This window comes from Schistocerca americana, chromosome 5 (assembly GCF_021461395.2).
Source record: "Schistocerca americana isolate TAMUIC-IGC-003095 chromosome 5, iqSchAmer2.1, whole genome shotgun sequence".
Classification (NCBI taxonomy): Eukaryota; Metazoa; Arthropoda; class Insecta; order Orthoptera; family Acrididae; genus Schistocerca; species Schistocerca americana.
This window is the reverse complement of record NC_060123.1, coordinates 416,111,588-416,134,189: the sequence shown is the minus strand read 5'-3', so window position 1 is coordinate 416,134,189 and position 22,602 is coordinate 416,111,588. Positions and strand designations below refer to the sequence as shown.

The 22,602-nt window shown below is 40.4% G+C and overlaps 1 protein-coding gene across 1 annotated transcript in view; it reads right to left on the bottom strand.

The window, feature by feature from the left end:
- Positions 1–22,602, bottom strand: part of LOC124615771 (lysosomal acid glucosylceramidase-like) — a 240,052-nt gene that overhangs the window by 199,954 nt on the left and 17,496 nt on the right. The window contains exon 2 of the mRNA XM_047143870.1: positions 11,030–11,084. Coding sequence (XP_046999826.1) covers positions 11,030–11,081 — 52 coding nt within the window. The 5' untranslated portion in view covers positions 11,082–11,084. The remainder of the gene's footprint in view (positions 1–11,029; positions 11,085–22,602) is intronic.

Genomic DNA, 22,602 nt, shown 5'->3' with positions numbered 1-22,602 from the left:
TCTTTTGAGCGACAGTCAGATATCTGCTCTTGTTTGCTTAGATATAATTAGGATTTAGCGCAACGCTTTTAATAATATTGTGACTTTCTCTCTACAGGTCAACGGCAATTTGTTGCTTTGTTGTATTTGTGTGTTGCTTTTGCATTGTGTTGATTTGTTTTGTGAAAAATTTTGACTATTGTAAAAATGCCGCGAAAGACTGTGAATAGTGTATCGCGAAGTATTGTGAATGAAATTACCGACTTAAACAACGTGACCGATAGTAATTGTGATACGCAACGTAATGATGACAATCCTGCGTTCACTAACAATCAGTGCATTCCAACCACTAATGATGACTTTCACCTTAATGATGAACAAACGAACTCAATTGTCTCGTCTGTTAACTTGACGACAATTGATGACGCGGAGCGGTCTATAGTAATGAGCGCTACCCAGCTTAACACACCCGATTTGGAAAACTCAAGTAACGTACAGACAAATTTGTGTAATGAAAATGAACAGATCACACAAAGTAGGGCGGATTTATTTAATTCCGAAATAATGTCTGACAGTGTACATCCGACTGACAAACCTTTTTCTAAATTACAGAATGACCAAATGGTCACGGAAAGCGAGAGAGTTCTAGATCCACCACTAAACAGCACAGAGAATATAAACGCTAGTTTTGACTTGGTACAAATTATGAGAAGTTTACTACAACAGCATAGTGAGAAAATAGACAACAATTTCAAACAACAGAACGAAAAATTAGACAAACAAAGGGAAGATAACAAACAAGATAACGAAAATCTCAAACAACAACTCAATGAACAGGTCAAACAACTTAGGGAAGATAACAAACACTTAAATGAAAAACTTGACAATAATGACGAAAATTTCAAACAACTTAGTGAACAAATTACAGCCGTTGCCGCGCAGTGCCATGACACCAAGGAACAGTTGCGCGTGGAAATTGAGGCTTGTTCACGAAAAAATAGCGAAGAAATTAAGTCTGTTGCGCAAGAATTAAGAGAAATGCAAACAGCCGCAACAGAAACACTCAGAGACGAAATTAGCGGAGTCGCTAAACAATGCTCTGAAAAAGCTGCACAATTACGGGACGAGTTTAAAGCAATGACGGTAGAACTTTCGCGCACTATGGACGCAAAGATAGACGCGAAATTCGAACAGCAGAACACTCAGATTAACGAGCGCTTTAGTCAGCACATACAGAACAGTGATACGCGTTTCCGCAGATTTATTCAAGATCAAAACAAAGTAAAACGACAAGTCATGGAAACAATCACTGCACAGAGACAAGAGGACAAACGTAAAATATTCGCGAAAGCGAAGACGTATGTAGACAATAATATTACTACAGTGTCCGACAAAATTAATACCATAGAACAATTGAACGCGGAATTACGGGATGAAATTTCTGACCTTAAATCAAAAACAGATACTCACACAGTAAATATTCAAACAGTGACAGATAGATTCGAACAATTAGATCTAACACAGGATTGTGATGTTATCAAAGGTGATGTTAAAAAACTGAGCGAAACTACGCGCAAGTTGCAAAAACAGATTAATGCGTCTGATTCTAAAACCGATGATCAGGTTAAAATACTGACTGAAAAATGTGATGAATTGGCCAGTCGTATTGATGCTATCGAAAATACTAATGACAATAAATCAGACGATACTGCACCGGTTTCATTTATCCAAACGCCTGAATTTCAAAATTTACAGCAGACAATTAATGAGATCGATTCATCTAACAACACGTTACGTAGGAAGTTATCAAATTTACAACAAGAAGTAACAGAAATGAAAAACACTTCTGTTAATAATACACAACAGACGCCACTTTATGAACATGTGTCAGACTCACGCAGCGCGTATAATTTGGGTAATCTGCAGAGAGTACGGGACTTAGATTCCGAACAACCACAGTTCAATAGATATTCTTACGATCCTGAACCTGTTCCATCATGCAGAGATGATAACTTCGACTACAAACATTTTCTGTCAGTGAGAAAGTTTAAGGTTTTCAAAAACGATAGAACGCAGATTCACCCACTGGATTGGATTCAACAGTTTAGTTTTGCTCTTCCACCGACTTGGCCTGTAACACATAAACTTGAATTTATTTGCAGTTTTTTGGAAGGCGAACCGGCAACTCGTATGAGACCGATCGCGAGACAGTGTTACTCGGTAGAGGAATTTCAGAATGCTTTTCTGTCAGCGTACTGGTCGAAGACGACACAGCGCGGAATTAAAGACCAACTAATTAGTTTGCCAAACTATGAAAACTCAAATTTTCCCAGTGTAACGCAATTTTTTGAGCATATGGTACAACAAAACCAGTACCTAAGTGAACCGTATAGTGAATCCGCACTTATACAACTATGCATCTCTAAATTACCACGGTCATTACGGGTGTCACTTCTAACGGGCCAGCAAAAAGAAAACATTTCAGCATTCAGAGATCTTTTACAGCTCTTGGAAGTACAGCAATCTGATTATTCTTTTGTAAACAAAAACCTTTTGAGTAACAACCAAGGTCAACAACGGTACTACAATTATGATCAGGGACGTAATTCCAATCGGAAAGATAACAGACGTTTTAGGAACGACAATTACCAAAACTTTAATAACAGGCAAAATTTTAATTATCAATACCGTCAAAATTTTCAGCAACAGGAACAACACTTTAGTAACAATAGAGGTGTTTCACAACAACAACATCAAAACCAGCCGGTTAACATACCTAACCAACAATGGAATACACAAGGTCAACCAGGCTTTAATGTTTCGCCGCGTGGACGTATAGCCCCTGGTCCAACAAATAGTAACGTACGTCAGCAAGGAAACAACTACGTACAAAGAAGACAGTATTTCAATTCCTATCGTAATGCACCGTATAGGAATGACTATTACGACAGACGTAAAAATAATGAGGACAATTTTCAGCGAACATCTAACAACAGTCGGTCATACCAACAGCAAAATCATACGCAAGAACATATTCTCATGAATGAACCCGACAGTAGGTACCATCCAGAGCGTAACACGCCTGGAAGAAGTAATAGGACAGTTCAAATAGTCGAAATGCCACAGAATCCTCCTAATAATAATAACACGTCAGATAGAATCTGACTAGATAATGTACAGGACGCATCTTGCAATAATACAAGCACTACCTTAGACACGCAAAATGTTGCTCACGAAAATGTAATTACTTTTGACGACATCAGAGACACTCTTTTACAGGAAAGACCAGTTATTCAGAAAACCATTTCACATCCTGTTATCGAAATTAAAATTGGTTCATCAAAATTCTCAGCAGTAATTGATTCCGGCTCACCTATATCAGTAATAAATGAGGAGACTTTTAATGAGTGCAACAAAGAGAATACTTATCCGACGTTACCTTTAGGCAAAACAAAAGTGAAAGGAGCAGTATCGAGTAAAGGTGTAGACGTTAAGTTACAGACGCATTTATCATTTTGTATTGGAGGTCATACTTTTCACTCTAATTTTTGGATTGTGCCTTTATTGACAACAGACATTATTTTAGGTACGAATTTTCTGGTACAACACGACGCAGTTATTGATTTTCAGAATTCTTATTTAATGTTAAAGGATGAAAATATACAATTGGCCTTAGAATTTCAGCACTCTTTATCTGCGGAAGAACAAACAATTAACCGCACAGAGGTCATTTCCGCAACACGTAACATAGACTGTAATCCCACATTGTTCACGGATACGTACGTACATAACTATAATACTCCAGACGAAGCTGACTACGACGTTATGCAGTTAATTTCTGATAAGGTTAAAGAGAGCAGTGCAACTACAGACGACGAACGAACGCAATTACACAAAATTCTTTTACAGCAAGCTCCAGTTTTTGACAACATTCCTGGTACTATGTCCGGCTTTATGTATGAATTTCAAGTCAAACCGCACGACACATTTAAAGCTAAGCATTATCCTATTCCGTATATTCACAGAGAACAAGTTAAAAAAGAGCTGCAAGATATGCTTGATCAGGGAATTATTGAACCAGCAGTTAGTCCGTACATAAACCCGCTACATATTGTTAAGAAGAAAGATGGCTCACTTCGCCTTGTACTTGATTCACGTCACATTAATGACATTATTATTAATGAAACAGATCGACCACAGACATTAGAGGAACTTTTACAGAAATTTCACGGTACAGCTATTTATTCCACATTAGATTTGAAATCGGGATTTTGGCAAATTCAACTTCATCCGAATTGTAGAAAATATACAGCTTTTCTCTGTTTCGGCGACTGTTATCAATTTTGCAAACTACCGTTCGGCTTAACTATTTCTTCTGCAGCTTTTATTCGCGGTTTGAACACAATACTTCCGACAGAACTTAAAGACAGAATTACGACGTATGTAGACGATATTCTTATCGCAGAAGCTAACTGGTCTGAACACAATATGATTCTTGAACAACTATTACAAACTTTTCATGCACAAGGACTTACAGTTAACCTCAGTAAATCGCACTTTGGCAAAACTTCTATAAAATTTCTTGGACACGTAATTTCAGCAGAAGGCATTGCACCTGATCCGGAAAAACTTCAAGCTCTACGTGACATTACTGTTCCTACAACAAAAAAGCAATTACGCAGTTTTTTGGGCTTAATTAACTTTTTTCGTAAATTTATTCACCATTCTGCTTTAGACACGCCTAGACTATGCCAATTAACAGGTAAAAACAGTATTTGGTCTTGGGATAAGCAAGCACACTCTGAATTCATGAACCTGAAACATGCTTTGTTGAATGCACCACTTTTATCGCATCCAGATCTTACTAGAAATTTTTCCATTGCTACCGACAGTTCCAACACCGCCTTAGGCGTACACATTTTCCAGGAAATAGAAGAAGATGGTTCTACGGTAATTAAAAACATCGCATTTGCAAGTCGCATTTTGTCACCTGCTGAACGAAATTATTCCGTCACAGAACTTGAAACATTATGTGTTGTATGGGCTTTCACGAGATTTAGGCACTTTCTTTACGGCAGACATACCACCGTCTACACAGACCATAGAGCGATACAATTTTTACTTTCAGCTAAATTCACTCACGACAGGTTAAGCAGATGGAAACTATATTTACAGGAATTTAATTTTACAATAGTTCACATTCCAGGTACGCAAAATGTTATAGCAGACGCACTATCGCGTTCTCTCAGTAACAATCAGCAAGACGTAGCAACCAACTTCTGCAAAGCAAATTTCAGTGTCATGTACATTCAGCAGGTTGCATTTGAAAATTTTATTTCATCGTCATTACAGGACATAGCACAAGAACAAAATAAGGACAATGTGTGGAAAGAAATTAAACACCTATGGCAAGATAGGAAAAATGTTACGATTAGGAACCACTACACTGTACGCAATGACATTCTGTTTCGCCGCTCTCATCCTGACAGCAACATTTGGTTATTATGCATTCCTGACGAACTGGTTAACAAACTAATTTGGTACACTCATTTAAGTTACGCACATTACGGAGCACGAAAATGTTTTCTTATACTGAGACAGAACTGTTATTTTGCCAACATGGAGAAACGTATACGACGAGTTTTAGCGTCTTGTAAAATTTGCCAGAAAGCTAAATCAGACACCACTTCACATATTCCTCCTTTATATCCCATTATACCTGTGAAATTAAGACACATGGCCGCAGTAGACATTTTTGGTCCGATTCCGAGAACTAACAGAGGTTTTTGCTACATCTTTGTCGCTGTTGAGCTCACTTCAAAATTTGTTACTTTCACTCCATTACGCAAAGCTACCGCTAAAACTGTTTCAAATGCATTTATAAAACATTTTCTATCTCATGTAGGGCATGTAATGAAAGTAATTTCCGACAATGGATCACAATTTCGTAGTAGTATATGGACACGCATGTTACGAGCTAGAAACATTTCTCCGATCTATATATCCAAGTACCACGCTTCTTCGAACCCTTGTGAAAGATTAATGAAGGAAATTGGTAAGCTGTGCAGAATATACTGCCACAAAAGACATATTGATTGGGATACACACATACTCTCATTCCAAGATGTAATTAATTCCATTCCAAATGAATCCACTATGCTATCTCCGACTGTTATACTGAAAAACGTTGAACCACCGAACAAAATTAAAGAATTAATAGAATTCCCCAAAAATCGTCGCCTACGACACCACGAAATAATTGACATTGCGCTGAACAACATCAAACGTGCCGCAGAGCGCCGGAGAAGACAGCAAAAACTGGTTTGTACACGCCGCGACTTTCACGTTGGACAGAAGATATTAGTACGTACACACTATTTATCCAGCAAATTAAAAGGTAAGTGCAGTAAATTTGAACTTCTATACGCAGGTCCGTATCGGATTCGCAGCATCCCTCACCCCAATGTTGTACACGTCGAAACTTTGAGAACCAGAAAATCGAAAGGCAATCACCATATCTCAAACATTAAACCGTTTATTGAGTGAAACCACTGTATGATTCAACACACTATGATGCCATTTACTAATGCAATTAATTCACCTGACTAATTATTGATGATTATCGTATTTTTTTCTTGGCAAGTGCCCGGCAAGGTAAGGTTAGCAGGTCGCTTTTCTTGTCGTTACACATCAGACCGTGCACATTTTCCATTTTTTTGTGTATATGACGGTACTCCAGTTTTGTTTGTATGCACTATGAAATAGTTAAGATATAACACACACCAGTCGACTTTGACATTTTTTTTTTTTTGCCTTATGACATCTCAACATCGTGACTGTTTCACATTTTTTTTGCTACTGCATTGTATTATTCTGTGTACATTTTTTCGCATCCGAACACTGTCAATATCTTGGACATATTACGTTTTCTGTCATGTTATGCTGTATGGTTAATTGTGTCACCATAAACCAGTCATTATTTAGTGGGTATAGGATTTAAATGCAAGACATTAATCTTTGTTCATCAATTTCAGAAAGGAATGATGATTCTAAGAAATAAATTTAACATAAATGGGAATTTCACCTACGGAATAAACGAAAGGAGATGCAATAACTTTATGAGGAAGAGTAAATGGATCAGGATTAACAAACATTAACAAGACTATACTATACTCATCACAGAATAGCAGTCTTAACTAATTTTTTCTTTCAGAATACAAGGTGATTGATGCAGGCTGTCAGAGAGAACTACACATCTTAGTTTTAGTGATGAAATATGCTAGTGATAAGGAATAGTTGTGTAATGAGTAATGAAGTGATTTTTTGCAGATGATAGTGAATACTGATGAATAATGATGAAGGAAATGGTATTATGAATAATGAAGTTTTTCTCTACAGGTGATGATAATGGTGAAGTTATGATGATATGGATAATGAAGTTTTTTTTCTTTATGCCACGTAGTTATTTAAGTATTTGTTGCGGTTTGCTTTGACAGCAGGTGTTACATTGCATAGTAGGATGACGGAAAGTTTTGGAAAGGACAGCTATGGAACACATTTTATACACATTTCACTACTTGTTAATTCGAAGTTCACTACTTTTCAGCATAGTGTGCGTTTCTTCTTTCAGGTCAATAATCCGTTTTTGTATTTTTTCCAGGAGAAGTTTTTCATGACACTTACTAAACCTGTTACTTATTATACCTGTTCTAGTACTTGCATTTTTATATTTTTTTACCCATTTGTGTTTATCATTTATAAATGTGATCACATGTACTGCCTTGTTACATAATCTTGCTACAGCTGACTCATGACGAATGACGTTACCTATCCTCATTTGCAGCAATAGGTCAAAAGCAAAAAGTATTATGCCTCAGCAATTAATTATCGATCCCAACGCAATGCATTGCTACCAAAAAAATGTATTACCAGTCCCACATAATGTCACTAGTTTATGATAATTCTGAATAATACTGATCAACTCTGAATAGCATGTCACTCGAGTAATGACCTCTTAATGAGACTATATTCAAAATAATGCTTTGTCACTAGCTAATAACTGCCACTGTTTATTGTAATGCCTGTGATTACTAATGATTTGACTGTAATTAACTGATTTTTAATAATGACTTTGTAATGATCTGAATAATACTGAATGATGAACTATGTTTTATTCTATTCAATACTTGATGGCCACTGAGTGCCAATAATTAATGTCAATCAACGAAATTGTTATTAATTATGCCATTAATTAACTCTTGTTTTCAATGTTCATACTTTGTAGTTGGAAATGAATGTGACTGTTTCATAATGCTTTGTAATTAGGAAAAGACTAATGATTCTTAATAGATTGGAATGACACATAATTAATTAACTATGGTACTGTTTAATAATGCTTTGTAATTAATTAAGGCTAATAATTCTTAGTATATTGAAATGACAAATGATTAATTAATTAACTGTAATTAGACAAATGATTAATTAACGACAAATGATTAATTAACTGTAATTATACAAATGATTAATTAACTGTAATTAGACAAATGATTAATTAAAGACAAATGATTAATTAACTGTAATTAGGAGAAGGTTAATGATTCTTGATTATACTCTGTAACTGAAAAGAATGCGATTATTTCATAATGCTTTGTAACCAGGAAAAGAAGGCTACTGATTCTATGTAAAACAATTAATGAACATTTTTCTGTAATACTACATACTTGGTACAGAAATGTTCAATAACTGGGCTATGAATGCCACGAACTATCAATGAAGACTGTAATTGTCAATATTATGTGACTTGATGTCCTTCACCTCATAAGCTGACTACCCTGAATTACTGCAATGTCCATTTGTCCTGTTTATCCCAGTGATCATGGAGCACTATATTTGGTTTTGCACTAATTCTACGTTGGTGTGCCTTGTAAGAGTGTGGTGTTGACACGACATGCTGTCCACCACCATGAGCGATGAAGACATTATTATGGTCCCACTGTTTGGTGTACCTAATGTACTGCCAAAATGAAAACATGGAACATTACTACGACAGTTCAGTGTCTTGGCTACACTGATAAATTCTGATGGGAAAAGAACTTCAAGTTGTGTCACTTGGTGTTGTACTACTGTGGAAAGATATGGACTTTCAGAGCAGCTGTGTGCAATCTAAAGTGCTACAACCATGATGCAATCCTTCCCTTTCCTATCCTGATTCTTGTCACATAAAGAAAAAATTTTTTTGGTAACATCATTTATGTTCATAGGTTATACATTTTTCGATTCGCTAAACTCCAGTGTGAGTACACTTATGTCACTGGTCGACATGATGTTTGCCATTATGTTTATTTGTTGTGAAAATACTAAAGACATTTTTCAGTGCATGTGCACTTTGGACATGAATTTTTTTTTTTGCCATTATGTTTATTTGTTGTGAAAATACTAAAGACATTTTTCAGTGCATGTGCACTTTGGACATGAATTTTTTTTTTGCCATTATGTTTATTTGTTGTGAAAATGCTAAAGACATTTTTCAGTGCATGTACACTTGTCAACATAATATTTTTTGCCAGTCTGTTTATTTGTTCTGAATATGCTAAAAAGAATTTTTTCAGTGCCTGTGCACTTTATCTGTCAAAAAGTTTGTATATACTTTTCTGATTTGCTACTATGTTTTGTACTCACATTTTGTCTTTGTCTGATATATTTTGTACTTAGTGCGTGTGCACAACATTTACTTTATGTACTACATCTAATTATTCTTGCCAGTCTGTTTATTTGTTCTGCATATGCTAAAGAATTTTTTCAGTGCCTGTGCACTTTATCTGTCAAAAAGTTTGTATATACTTTTTTCTGATTTGCTACTATGTTTAGTATTCACATTTTGTCCTTGTCTGATATATTTTGTACTTAGTGCGTGTGCACAACATTTAAATATTCTGTAAGTTGTAGGATTTTGTTAATTAAAGAAAAATTTTGCCGCGCTTGGCAAGTCCAAATGACTCACCATCGCTGCCAAATTTTTGCCCCCCGAGTGGAGGGTTATGAAACACGTATGTAACGCAGCAGCGATGGCGAGGCATTGTAGCATCTGTGACCAGAGAGTATGCGCTTGACCGCGCGAGTGTTGCGAGCGGTTCTCAGTCAGTAGTAGTCTTTGCGAGTTAGTTGTCGCTATGCAGAGTAGCAGTCAGTCAGTCGTTGCGAGTCTGTAGCTCTGTCTAGTTGAGAGCAGTACTCAGTCTGTAGTCCTCATGCAGAGCGGTCGGTCAGTAGTAGCAGCCCAGTGCGGTTGTGTGATGTAGGCGGTCGGCATCAATGGTCAAGATGAGGAATAAGGTATACTGTTAATTAATATAATCATTAGATAATGAAAAATTTTATTTATTGTAATTATTCTTCAACAAGTCTCCCAATAATAATTTTTTATTTCAAAAGCATTTTCTCAAAAATTTAATTTTTTATTGAACTCAAGATTTCGTTGCACTTCCCATTTCATTCCACTTCTTTTGAAGAAAAATTTCACTAGAATCAAAAAAAAAAAAAGGAGAAATTATTATTTGCAATGCAGTTCCTCCAAGCGGTGCGCAACAACAAGAGCAGATATGTGACATCGATTTATTCTGAGGTAAGACTTTAATTCTGATTGTTTTACACAGGGCCAAAGACCGATATTTCAGTTTAATTGAATTTTCTTGTCACTGAATGGGCTTTAATTTTTTGAAGGATTTATATTTGAGTCAGATTGCGAATTTCACATTTGTTGCGATTGTCAGTACATTTCATTGTGGGCAGGTTACGCATAGAGCCATGTCCATCAGCATTTCTAATTAGTATCGTAATTTTCTTTTAAAATTTTTGTGGGGAGGTTACACTTGGCTCCCATTTCTATTAAGTATTGCTATATTTATTTTCTTTTAAAAAAATTGCGGTGGGGAGGTTACAGTGGTTACTCATTATGTGGTATGCATTTTGTTCTACACGGCATACAGCTGATTTATTGCTGCAGTTTCTTAGCTTTCATTTTTCTTACATGTAGCTGTAACAGATATCTTACCTGCAGAAAAAGTTAGGACAAAGAGAGCAGCCAGTGCATGCAGGAGCTCCATAGCCTGCAATAAAAAAAAACCATGAGTATCGAGTGATAGTGATGCAAACGTATTTTATTTTTAAAATTTTAAAGTTCACAAATTAGCCTTGATTTACCAAATGAAACGTATGGAAGGACTTTCTTTCAGTGTACTTCATTCCGATGCTCTCTACACTATGACATTAGGGGCAACCGTACTGTAAGTGTGGATCCTTGCTCTTTATTAAGAACTCCTGATACGCTGGCAACTATAAATAATATTGTCAACTAAATTTCCCTCAGGAACTACGAGGGTTGGCCAGAAAGTAACGCACCGCATTTTTTTTTCAGCCGAAAACAATGCTACGAATGCGAAAAGTTTCCGTCACTTTCGACAGATAGCGTAGCTGCAGGACAGTTTCAAAATGGCGTCTTTAGGCGATGTACGTTTCAAGCAACGTGCCGTTATTGAATTTCTGACGGCAGAGAAAGAAATTGTGGGGAATATTCACAAAGGCTTGTGCAAAGTCTACAGAGCATCTTCTGTCGGCAGAAGTACAGTTAATCGCTGGGCACAGAGGGTGAGGTCATCAGAAAGCGGTTCGACGGACCTCCACGATTTGCAGCGTCTGGGGAGACCATCCACATCTGTCACACCTGACATGTTGCAGCGAGCTGATGTTGTCATTCGCTATTAAAGGATACTATTCGTGGAAGACATTTTGAGGACAGTGAGGAGGTGAACCACACCGTGAAGCACTGGCTCCTCCAGCAGGACAAGTATTGGTACCGACAGCGCATAAACGCCCTTGTTTCGCGATATAGGAAGGCCATAGAACGGGATGCAGATTACGTGGAAAAATAAGGTGTGTAGATAAAATAGCATTCTTTTGTGTGTGTGTAATTCTCATTGTTCAATAAAGAACTGTTGAAAAAAAATGCGGTGCATATTTTCATAAAAAAAATCTAATCTTCTGCTTCACCCCCTTAAGTGTTCAATTTCCAAACAAAACTGAAGCACGTATATTTTTATTTGCAAACCGAGAAGTCAGATACCAATGTTCATAGGAGTAGCTTTAAAAAAACTTTGGTAGCCTAGTTCTTTAGTAATGATATATTTTCAAAAAAAAAAAAGCTTTCACTCACTATTCCAACCTTATAGGGTTAAATTTCCAAAAATGCTGAAACACGTACTTCTCTATTTCTGACCGAGAAACCAAATTCAAATTTTGTAGGTCTAGCTTCAAAATTGCTTAATAGCGACACTTAAAAAACAAAAAAACCTTCATCCCCTACTTCACCACGTTAGGGTTGGAATTTCGAAAAATCCCTTATTAAAGGACGCCTACAGCATAAGATCCACTACTCCCCCAAGTTTCAAGTTTCTATTCTTGGCGGTTTCGGTTGGGCGATGGTGAGTCGGTCAGTCAGCCTTTCATATATAGAGAAGAAAAGACATTTTTACTCTTTTGAGACAGAAATCATAAGCTGGACGTTTAATACTAACTGCCAGAAAATGTAAAGTAAATGACTTTGTGCTAAACTTATGTTATGCATACTTATTTGTTGTTCATACAAGTCAAAGTGAAGTATAAAAATAAGTATATAAATAAATTCTCAAAACTTTACTGAATCATGGAATTCGTTTTATATAACACTTACATTTGTTGCTTTGGTGAATAAGTTCGTAGCGTATTTCCATACGTTTAACAAGCGCATCAGATGCACATAATCATCGATAATCAATTCTCCTGCGCTATTTACAACAGTTCGCCAACGCTGGGGTAAGTTTTCGATTCCGTGACAGTAAAAATCAGGTGGTTTTGAGGCCTAGAACTAGCGAGACATGTTGGGACCGCATTTTCATCCGGAAAAGATGTTCCTTGAAGGCTGTTCGACAGAGAGCGTAACAGGTAAAAATGTAAGGGCGTAAGATCAAGTGAATACGGTGGGTGCGGGATAACTTCCCAACCCAATTCCCGTATGATGTTTTTTGTCTGTATAGCAGAAAGCGGGCGGGCGTTATCGTGGAGTTGCATCATTCCACACAGTCTTTCTGGTCGTTATTCTTGTATTGTGCCTAAAAGATGTCTGAGTTGTTGACAATAAATGTCATAAGCAGTTCTTAATACATCACACCGTCGCTGTTCCACCGAATGATAGCATTATCTTTTGTACACTCATGCTCATAAATTAAGTATAACTGCAGGATGTGGTGCCACACAACGTGGCACTATACAAAATTGGCGCTAATAGCACAGGCACATAGGGAACACACACGACACAGATCTGTAAGTCTACGGTATTGGTGATAAGTTGAGAAAACCGACCCGAAACACATGTGCTACAAAATGCCACTGTTTCCTGCGCATGTACACCGACATCAATATGGGATATGATCACCATGCACACGGACACAGGTCGCACAACGAGTTGGCATACTCTGAACCAGGTGGTCGAGCAGCTACTGGGGTATAGCCTCCCATTCTTGCACCAGTGCCTGTCGGAGCTCATGAAGTGTCATAGGTGTTTGAAGACGTGCAGTGATACTTCGACCGAGAGCATCGCAGACGTGCTCGATGGGGTTTAGGTTTGGAGAACAGACAGGCCACTCCATTCGCCTGATATCTTCTGTTTAAAGGTACTCCTCCACGATGGCAGCTCGGTGGGGCCGTGCGTTATCATCCATCAGCATGAAGGTGGGACCCACCGCACCCCTGAAAAGGCGGACATACTGGTGTAAAATGACGTCCCAATACACCTGACCTATTACAGTTCCTCTGTCAAAGACATGCAGGGGTGTACGTGCACCAATCATAATCCCACCCCACACCATCAAACCATGACCTTCACAAAGTCCGTTTCAAGGACATTAAGGGGTTGGTATGTGGTTCCCGGTTCGCGCCAGATGAAAACCAGGCGAGAATCACTGTTCAGGCTACATCTGGACTCGTCCGTGAACATAACTGGGACCACTGTTCCAATGACCATGTACTGTGTTCTTGACACCACGATTTACAGGGTCTCCTGTGACCAGGGGTCAGTGGAATGCACCTTGCAGGTCTCCAGGAGAATAAACCATGTCTGCTCAGTCGTCTGTAGACTGTGTGTCTGGAGACAAGTGTTCCAGTGGCTGCGGTAAGGTTCCGAGCGAGGCTACCTGCAGCACTCCGTGGCCGTCTGCAGGCACTGATGGTGAGATATCGGTCTTCTCTTGGTGCTGTACACTGTGGACGTCCTGTCTGCTGAAATCGTTGCCATAATCTTGAGATCACACTTTGTGGCACATGGAGGGCCCGTGCTACGACTTGCTGCGTTTGAACAGCCCCCAGTCGCCCTAGTACTCTACTCCTCATAACGTCATCAAATTGTGTTGTTTGAGTAATTTTCAACACTAAGTCACCATTACCACGTCTGGAAACGCCTGCACACTTACTCGCTGGACCGTACTCTGACGTGCACCAACACACCTCTGCGTACGTTGACTGCTGCCAGCAACACCGTGCGACGACCGCAGGTGAAATGCACCACATGGTCATACCCCAGGGTGATTTAAGCCCGCGACACAGGATAGGAATGGTCGATGTTGTTCACGAGCCAAATGATGACGAACAAGCAGAGATGCACATATGGCCACCTGCTGTTTTTCGTGCGGCACCCTTACACTAGATTTTTGGACCTTCCCGATTGCACGCAAATGTCGCACGATAGTGGAATGGTCCAGTTCACCACTTTTGCCAGTTCTCGAAAACAATGACGTGCGTCATTGTGGATTAATGCGTTCAAACAATCTTCATTAAGTCCCAAAGGTATTCTTGAACATGGAGAGTCCCTAATGTCAAAATGCAAAATGATCCTCCTTACAATGACGAAACCATTTTCTTGCCGTGCTCTGTTCAATGGCGTTATTTCTATATCCGGCGGATATGTTTGTGGCTGTCTCCGCTACTCACCCCTCTATTGAAATTAAACAGAAGACTATGTCGGAAATGTTCCGATTTCCCCGTTTGGCACTCCATTTTATAGCGTCCAACCTTCACTCACTATTTCCAAATGCCAATATTTAAACTCAAATAGCAACAGTTCACTACAAATAAAAAATGATAATAGATAAATAAAGTCGTAGCAATAGGAATACCAAACGCCACGAAATTATGCAACAGCCTAACACGTACCCATTCCGCAAGCAACTGTACGGTGCGTGGCGGAGGGCACCCTGTAATACTGCTAGTCATTTCCTTTCCTGTTCCACTCGCAAAACGAGCGAGGGCCATATTTACTGGTATCTTATCTTCGTGGTCCTTACGCGATATGTACATTGGCGGTAGTAAAATTGTTTTGCAATCAGCTTAAAATGCTGGTTCTCTAAACTTTCTGAACGGCGTCCTCGAAAAGAACGTCATCTTTCACCGAGGAATTTCCGTTTGAGTTCCTGAATCTGATCTTGTCTTTGCCACCTATAAGGCAGCGATATACAGGGCGCGAGCAGGGCTGGTTCGAGAATGTTTTTGACCACAAGCGACATATTATTTGGTGCCTCATGCCGCCCCCCCCCCCCCCACCTGTTCCCTCCCTCTATCACGCCCCCTTCCCTTCTACGCTGAAGCGCCAGAAAAGCTGGTATTGGCATGCGTATTCAAATAAAGAAAGATGTAAACGGGCAGAATACGGCGCTGCGGTCGGCTATGCCTACATAAGACAACACTATCTGGCGCAGCTCTTAGATTGGTTACTGCTGCTACAATGGCAGGTTATCAAGATATAAGTGAGTCTGAACGTGGTGTTGTAGTCAGCCCACGAGCGATGGGACACAGCATCTCCGAGGTATCGATGGAGTTGGGATTTTCCCATACGACCATTTCACGAGTTTACCGAGAATATCAGGAATCCGGTAAAACATCAAATCCCCGACATCGCTGCGGTCGGAAAAAGATCCTGCAAGAACGGTACCAACGACGACTGAAGAGCACCGTTCAACTTTACAGAAGTGCAACCCTCCCCCAAGTTGCTCCAGATTTCAATTCTGGGCCATCAAAATATGTCAGCGTGCGAATCATTCAACGAATTATCATTGATACGGGCTTTCGGAGCCGAAGGCCCACTCATGTACCCTTAATGACTGCACGTCACAAAGCTTTACGCCTCGTCTGGACCTGTCAAAAAATGGTTCAAATGGTTCTGAGCACTATGGGACTAAACTTCTGAGGCCATGAGTCCCCTAGAACTTAGAACTACTTAAACCTAACTAACCTAAGGACATTACACACATCCATGCCTGAGGCAAGATTCGAAACTGCGACCGTAGCAGTCGCTCGGTTCCAGACTGTAGCGCCTAGAACCGCACGGCCACTTCGGCCGGCTGCTTAAAATAACCGACTTTTTAATAATAAGATGAGAAGCATTGTAGCAAAAACTAAAAAGTAACCGATTTTGTGCTTTTACGAGTTCCTAACCACGAGCGAACTTTGTAATCTCATCGGTGTGCTTAAATAGTTTTGTTTTATGAGTTTCTGCGTGTTTATTTTATATCTAATAGCCACAGTTCTCGCGTTTTCGTTTGCGTCGGAAAGTAAACCGATTTTGTGACATATTACAAGTTCCTAATCAGGGGCGAATTATTTAATTTCACCTGAGTACTTCGGTAGTTAGGTTTTTGAATCTCCGTGCATTAATCCAATTTATTAGAGACAGTTCCTGCGTTTTCGTCAGTGTCTACAGTAGAGTTGCTCAGCACATGCCGATAGTCCGTTTATCTGCACAGTTTAGTTTTCCACGGTCTTTAGTATCGACAGGGGCTGCGATTGTTGTGTGTGGGTGCGAGCCAAGTTGGTGACACTTCGCTCTCAGCTTCAGGCTCTGATGGTTTCGGTTACAAAGCTTGAGGCCGCAGTGAATGGGCACCACTGTTGTGGGCAGGCCGTGGGGGTCCAACGGACGTCCAGCACGTCCGAGTCCTCCAACCGGTCCTTACCGCTGGCCAGCCCAGTTGCTGCTCGCACTGAGGTAGACCCCCCACCTGTGGTCGAGTGGGAGATCGCCCTGGGGCGTAGCAGGCGGTAAAAGACTTCCCAGGCGGCCGGACGTAAGGCCTCCTTGGTTTGTCTGACAAACAGGTTCCAGGTGCTGTCTGTGGCTGACACTGTCGCTGAGCCAGATGCTGTCGCCTGTCCTGTTCCAGAGGAAACCTCTCAGCTGCAAGATCCGGACAATCACAGAGGGTGGGATTATTGATAGTTTGGAACGCCAACGTTCGGCGCGTTATAAGGCCGCTTAGGGACATGGCTGCCAAGAAGGGAAAGGAAACCAATGTGTACTCTGTGTGCATACTGGGTGGAGTCATTCCAGATGTGGAACGGGTCCTCCCAGATGCCATGAAGAGCACAGGGTGCAGCCAACTGCAGGTGGTTTGCTCACGCTGGTACCAATGATATGTGTCACATTGGATCAGAAGAGATTCTCTCTGGTTTCGAGCGGCTAACAGAAGTGGTAAAGGCTGCTAGTCTTGCTTGCAAGATGATAGCACCGCTGACCATTTGCAGCATACTCGACAGGGCCGATTGCGGACCTCTGGTACAGAGCCGGGTGGAGGGTCTGAATCAGAGGCTCAGACGGTTCTGCGACAGTGTAGGCTGCAGATTTCTCGACTTGTGCCAAACGGTGGTTGGATTTCGGGTTCCGCTGAATAGGCCAGGTGTCCACTATACGCAGGAGGCGGCTACACGGACAGCAGGGCTGTGTGGCGTGGACTCGGCAATTTTTTAGGTTAGAGGGCCTCGGGAAAACACAAGAAGGGCTTCAGTCACAAAGGGTGCAGGCCGAACACAGGAAGAATGTAGGTACAGGAACCATCGGTATAACTGTTGTAAATTGTAGCTGTGTTCGGAAAGTACCAGAGCTCCAAGCGCTAATAGAGAGCACTGATGCTCAAATCGTTATAGGCACTGAAAGCTGGCTAAAGCTCAGCCGAAATTTTTGCGAAGAACCTAACGGTGTTCCGAAAGGACAGGCTAAATACCATTGGCGGTGGCGTGTTGTTGCTGTTAGAAGTAGTTTATCTTTTCGTGAAATTGAAGTAGATAGTTTCTGTCAGTTAGTATGGGCCGTGGTCATTGTCGGCAACCGGAGTAAAATAAATTGGATCCTTTTACCGACCTCCCAATTCATATGATATAGTTGCTGAAAGGTTCAAAGAAAACTTGAGTTTGATTTCAAATACGCACCCGTCTTATACGATTATAGTTGGTGGTGACTTTAATTTACCCTCGATATGTTGGGGAAAATATATGTTTAATTCCGGAGGTACGCATAATACATCATCCGAAATTGTGCTAAACGAATTCTCCGAGAATTATCTCGAGCAGTTAGTTGATGAGCCCACGCGAATAGTAAACAGTTGTGAAAACACACTTGACCTCTTAGCAACAAATACTGAGTTGATAACGAGCATCAAAACGGATACAGGGATTAGTGAACACAGGGTTGTCGTAGCGAGATTGAATATTGTAACCCCCAAATCCTCCAAAAATAAACGAAAAATATACCTATTCAAAAAAGGAGATAAAAATTCACTTGACGCCTTCCTGAGAGACAATTTCCACTCATTCCAAATTAGTAATATAAGTGTAGACCACCTGTGGCTTGAATTCAAAGAAATAGTACCGGCAGCAATTGAGAGCTTTATACCAAATAAATTAACAAACAACGGAGCTGATCCTCCATGGTATACAAAACGAGTCAGAACACTGTTGTAGAAACAACGAAACAAACATGTCAAATTTAAACAGACGCAGAATCCCCAAGATTGGCGATCTTTTACAGAAGCTCGAAATTTAGCGCAGACTTCTTTGCGAGATGCTTATAACAGTTTCCACAACAAAACTTTGTCTCGAAACCTGACAGAAAATACACGGAGATTCTGGTCGCATGTGGAGTATGTTAGCGGCAAGAAACAATAAATGCCTTCTCTGCACGACAGCAATGGAGTTACTATCGAAGACAGTGCTGCCAAAGTAAAGTTACTAAACACAGCCTTCCGAAATGCCTTCACAAAAGAGGACGAAGCAAATATTCCATAATTCCAATCAAGAACAGCTGCCAACGTGAGTAACGTAGAAGTAAATATCCTCGGAGTAGTGAAGTCACTTAAATCACTTAACAAAAGCAAGTCTTCTGGTCCAGACTGATACCAATTAGGTTCGTTTCAGAGTATGCTGATGCATTAGCTCCATATTTAACAATCATATACAACCGTTCGCTCGAAGAAAGATCCATACCCAAAGACTGGAAAGTTGCACAGGTCAAAATGTTCAAATGTGTGTAAATTCTTATGGGACTTAACTGCTAAGGTCATCAGTCCCTAAGCGTACACTACTTAACCTAAATTATCCTAAGGACAAACACACACACCCATGCCCGAGGGAGGACTCGCACCTCGGCCGGGACCAGCTGCACAGCTCACTCCAAAATTCAAGAAAGGTGGTAGGAGTGATCCACTTAATTACAGGCCCATATCATTAACGTCGAAATGCAGCAGGATTTAAGAACATATATTGTGTTCGAACACTATGAAGTACCTGAAGAAAACAGTCTATTGACACAGAGTCAACATGGGTTTAGAAAACATCGTTTTTGTGAAACACAACTAGCTCTTTGTTCGCGTGAAGTGTTGAGTGCTATTGACAAGGGATTTCAGATCAATTCCGTATTTCTGAATTTCCGGAAGGCTTTTGACACTGTACCATACAAGCAGCTTGTAGTGAAATTTCGTGCTTATGGAATATTGTCTCAGTTATGCGACTGGATTTGCGATTTCCTGTCAGAGAGGTCACAGTTCGTAGTAATTGACGGAAAGTCATCGATTAAAACAGAAAGTGATTTCTGGCGTTCCACAAGGTAGTGTTATAAGCCCTTTGCTGTTCCTTATCTATATAAAAGTTTTGGGAGACAATCTGAGCAGCCGTCTTAGGTTGTTTGCGGATGACGCTGTCGTTTATCGACTAATAAAGACATCAGAAGGTCAAAACAAATTGCAAAACGATTTAGAAATGGTATCTGAATTGTGCTAAAACTGGCAGTTGACCCTAAAAAAAACGAAAAGCGTGAGGTCATCCACCTGAGTGCTAAATGGAATTCGTTAAACTTCGGTTACACGATGAATCAGTCAAATCTAAAGGCCGTAAACTCAACTAAATACCTAGGAATTACAATAACGAACTACTTAAATTGGAACGGTCTAAGGCGCTGCAGTCATGGACTGTCCGGCTGGTCCCGGCCGAGGTTCGAGTCCTCCTTCGGGCATGGGTGCGTGTGTGTTTGTCCTTAGGATAATTTAGGTTAAGTTGTGTGTAAGCTTAGGGACTGATGACCTTAGCAGTTAAGTCCCATAAGATTTCACTCACATTTGAACATTTTTTGAACTTAAATTGGAAGGACCACATAGAAAATGTTGTGGGGAAGGCTAACCAAAGACTGCACTTTATTGGCAGGACACTTAGAAAATGTAACAGATCTACTAAGGACACTGCCCACACTACGCTTGTCCGGCCTCTTTTAGAATACTGCTGTGCGGTGTGGGGTCCTTACCAGATAGGACTGACAGAGTACATCGAAAAAGTTCAAAAAAGGGCAGCACGTCTTGTATTATCGCGAAATACGGGAGAGAGTGTCACTGAAATGATACAGGATTTGGGCTGGACATCAATAATAGAAAGCCGTTTTTTGTTGCGACGGAATCTTCTCACGAAATTCCAATCACCAATTTTCTCCTCCGAATGCGAAAATATTTTGTTGACATCGCCCTACATAGGAAGAAACGATCACCACGGTAAAACAAGGGAAATCAGAGCTCGTACGGAAAGATATAGTTGTTCGTTCTTTCCGTGCGCTATACGAGAGTGGAATAATAGAGAATTGTGAACGTGGTTCGACGAACCCTCTGCCAGGGGCTTAAATGTGATTTGCAGATGTAGATGTAGATGTTTTCTCACTGCTATCCAAAATCGAGGAGAATGGTGATAACACGAATTCACGTCGGTGAATCGTAATCTGTTTAAGATTAGAGACCAATGTGGAATACATTATTTGCTTAATACATCTTTATTTTAATGGTAATGTTAAATACCACCCACCACTATAACTGAGCTCGCTGATGCAGGCCTGTGTTTTGGCACTCGACTCGGATGCAAGCCAGCTTGAATCCTGTTGGTGGAACATTTTCACTGGCAGTATTCGGCCATCAAATGGAGGTGTAATGTTCCCGATCACCAGTCTTTGCTCCACTGTCCTGGATTCAATTCCAAACCTCTCCACACCGTTTCATAAAGTGAGAGCATGTGGCTGTGTTGGTGGTGATCCGTCTGTCAAATGGGGCCATTAAGCTCAGCAGGCCCCTCTTGGTGCCATTGTAGAAGGGCAGGCTATGTACCTGCATTGGATTTCACCCTCTCCCTTTTCTTCATCCATAACAACACAAAGCCAACACCGTACTGCACAAGCATTCATCACAGCCATCCGCACGCCACTGGTGCAGACGCGACACTTCATACCAAGTGGAATGCAGGCAATGGCAAACCACTCCAGTAGGAGCTTGCCTGGAATGGCGATGCAGAATTCCTCCATCTGCTCACTTATGCTAATTCCCTGTGTATGGGATTTCTATGACGTGATGGAGTAAAATAACGCCCATCTCTACTGAACTGGGAACAAAGTGTTCCATTTACTGAAAGCAGGACGAGGACAAAAGTGCCGCTCACGAGAAATCATCGTAGTAGTTTCTGTGTGTATAATACACCCACCGAGTATTACTACTTGGGATAGTTGGATTTGAATTTATTGTTTTTGTACTGTAAAAGAAAATATCCATCTGGATAGTGGAGCGTGTTTATGAGCTCACTTCCGGGACATGGAGAGGCGCATCAGCCCCAAATCTCATCCACCTGAAAGATTAACAAAGAGTGTCGGTGTGCTGGCCTGCCTGGGTGTGGTTTTCTTGCGGTTTCCCACCTCCCACTAGGCGAATACCGGTCTGGTAGTCACGTCCTACCTCAGTTTACTATCTCTTGCTGTGAGGTTGTAAGAAGCGTGCAGTTTGAAAAAGGTATTTAAGGTCAGGCAGCTTTTTACGCCAACGAGCAGCTGTTTCGTTCAGGAAAGTGCTAATGATAGTGTTGGAGGCGGTGCTTCAAGTGTGATTAGCTGGATGGTAATTGCTCGCCCATTATTCAAGTTTAGGCGATAATGTTACCACACGTTTACAATGTCACATGTGGCACAGACCGAAATGTACGCAATATTTTTTTTAATTGTCTCTTTGTGCATCTACCATTTTGGGCAGAGATCAACGGCTTGTCCTATGTATATAACGAATTAAAGCTATATTTTGTGGACATAGGACACGAAGTCCGAAACCAAAGAGATTTTTGTTCACACTGTGCGCCATTAAATTAAGACAGTAGAAATGATAGTAAAAAATAAATCTTAGTTATTGTGCCTCTACAGTATAACATGAGGAATGCATGATCAACTTTGTAGGTGATTTAAGGATGCAGAAGGTGCGAAATTTA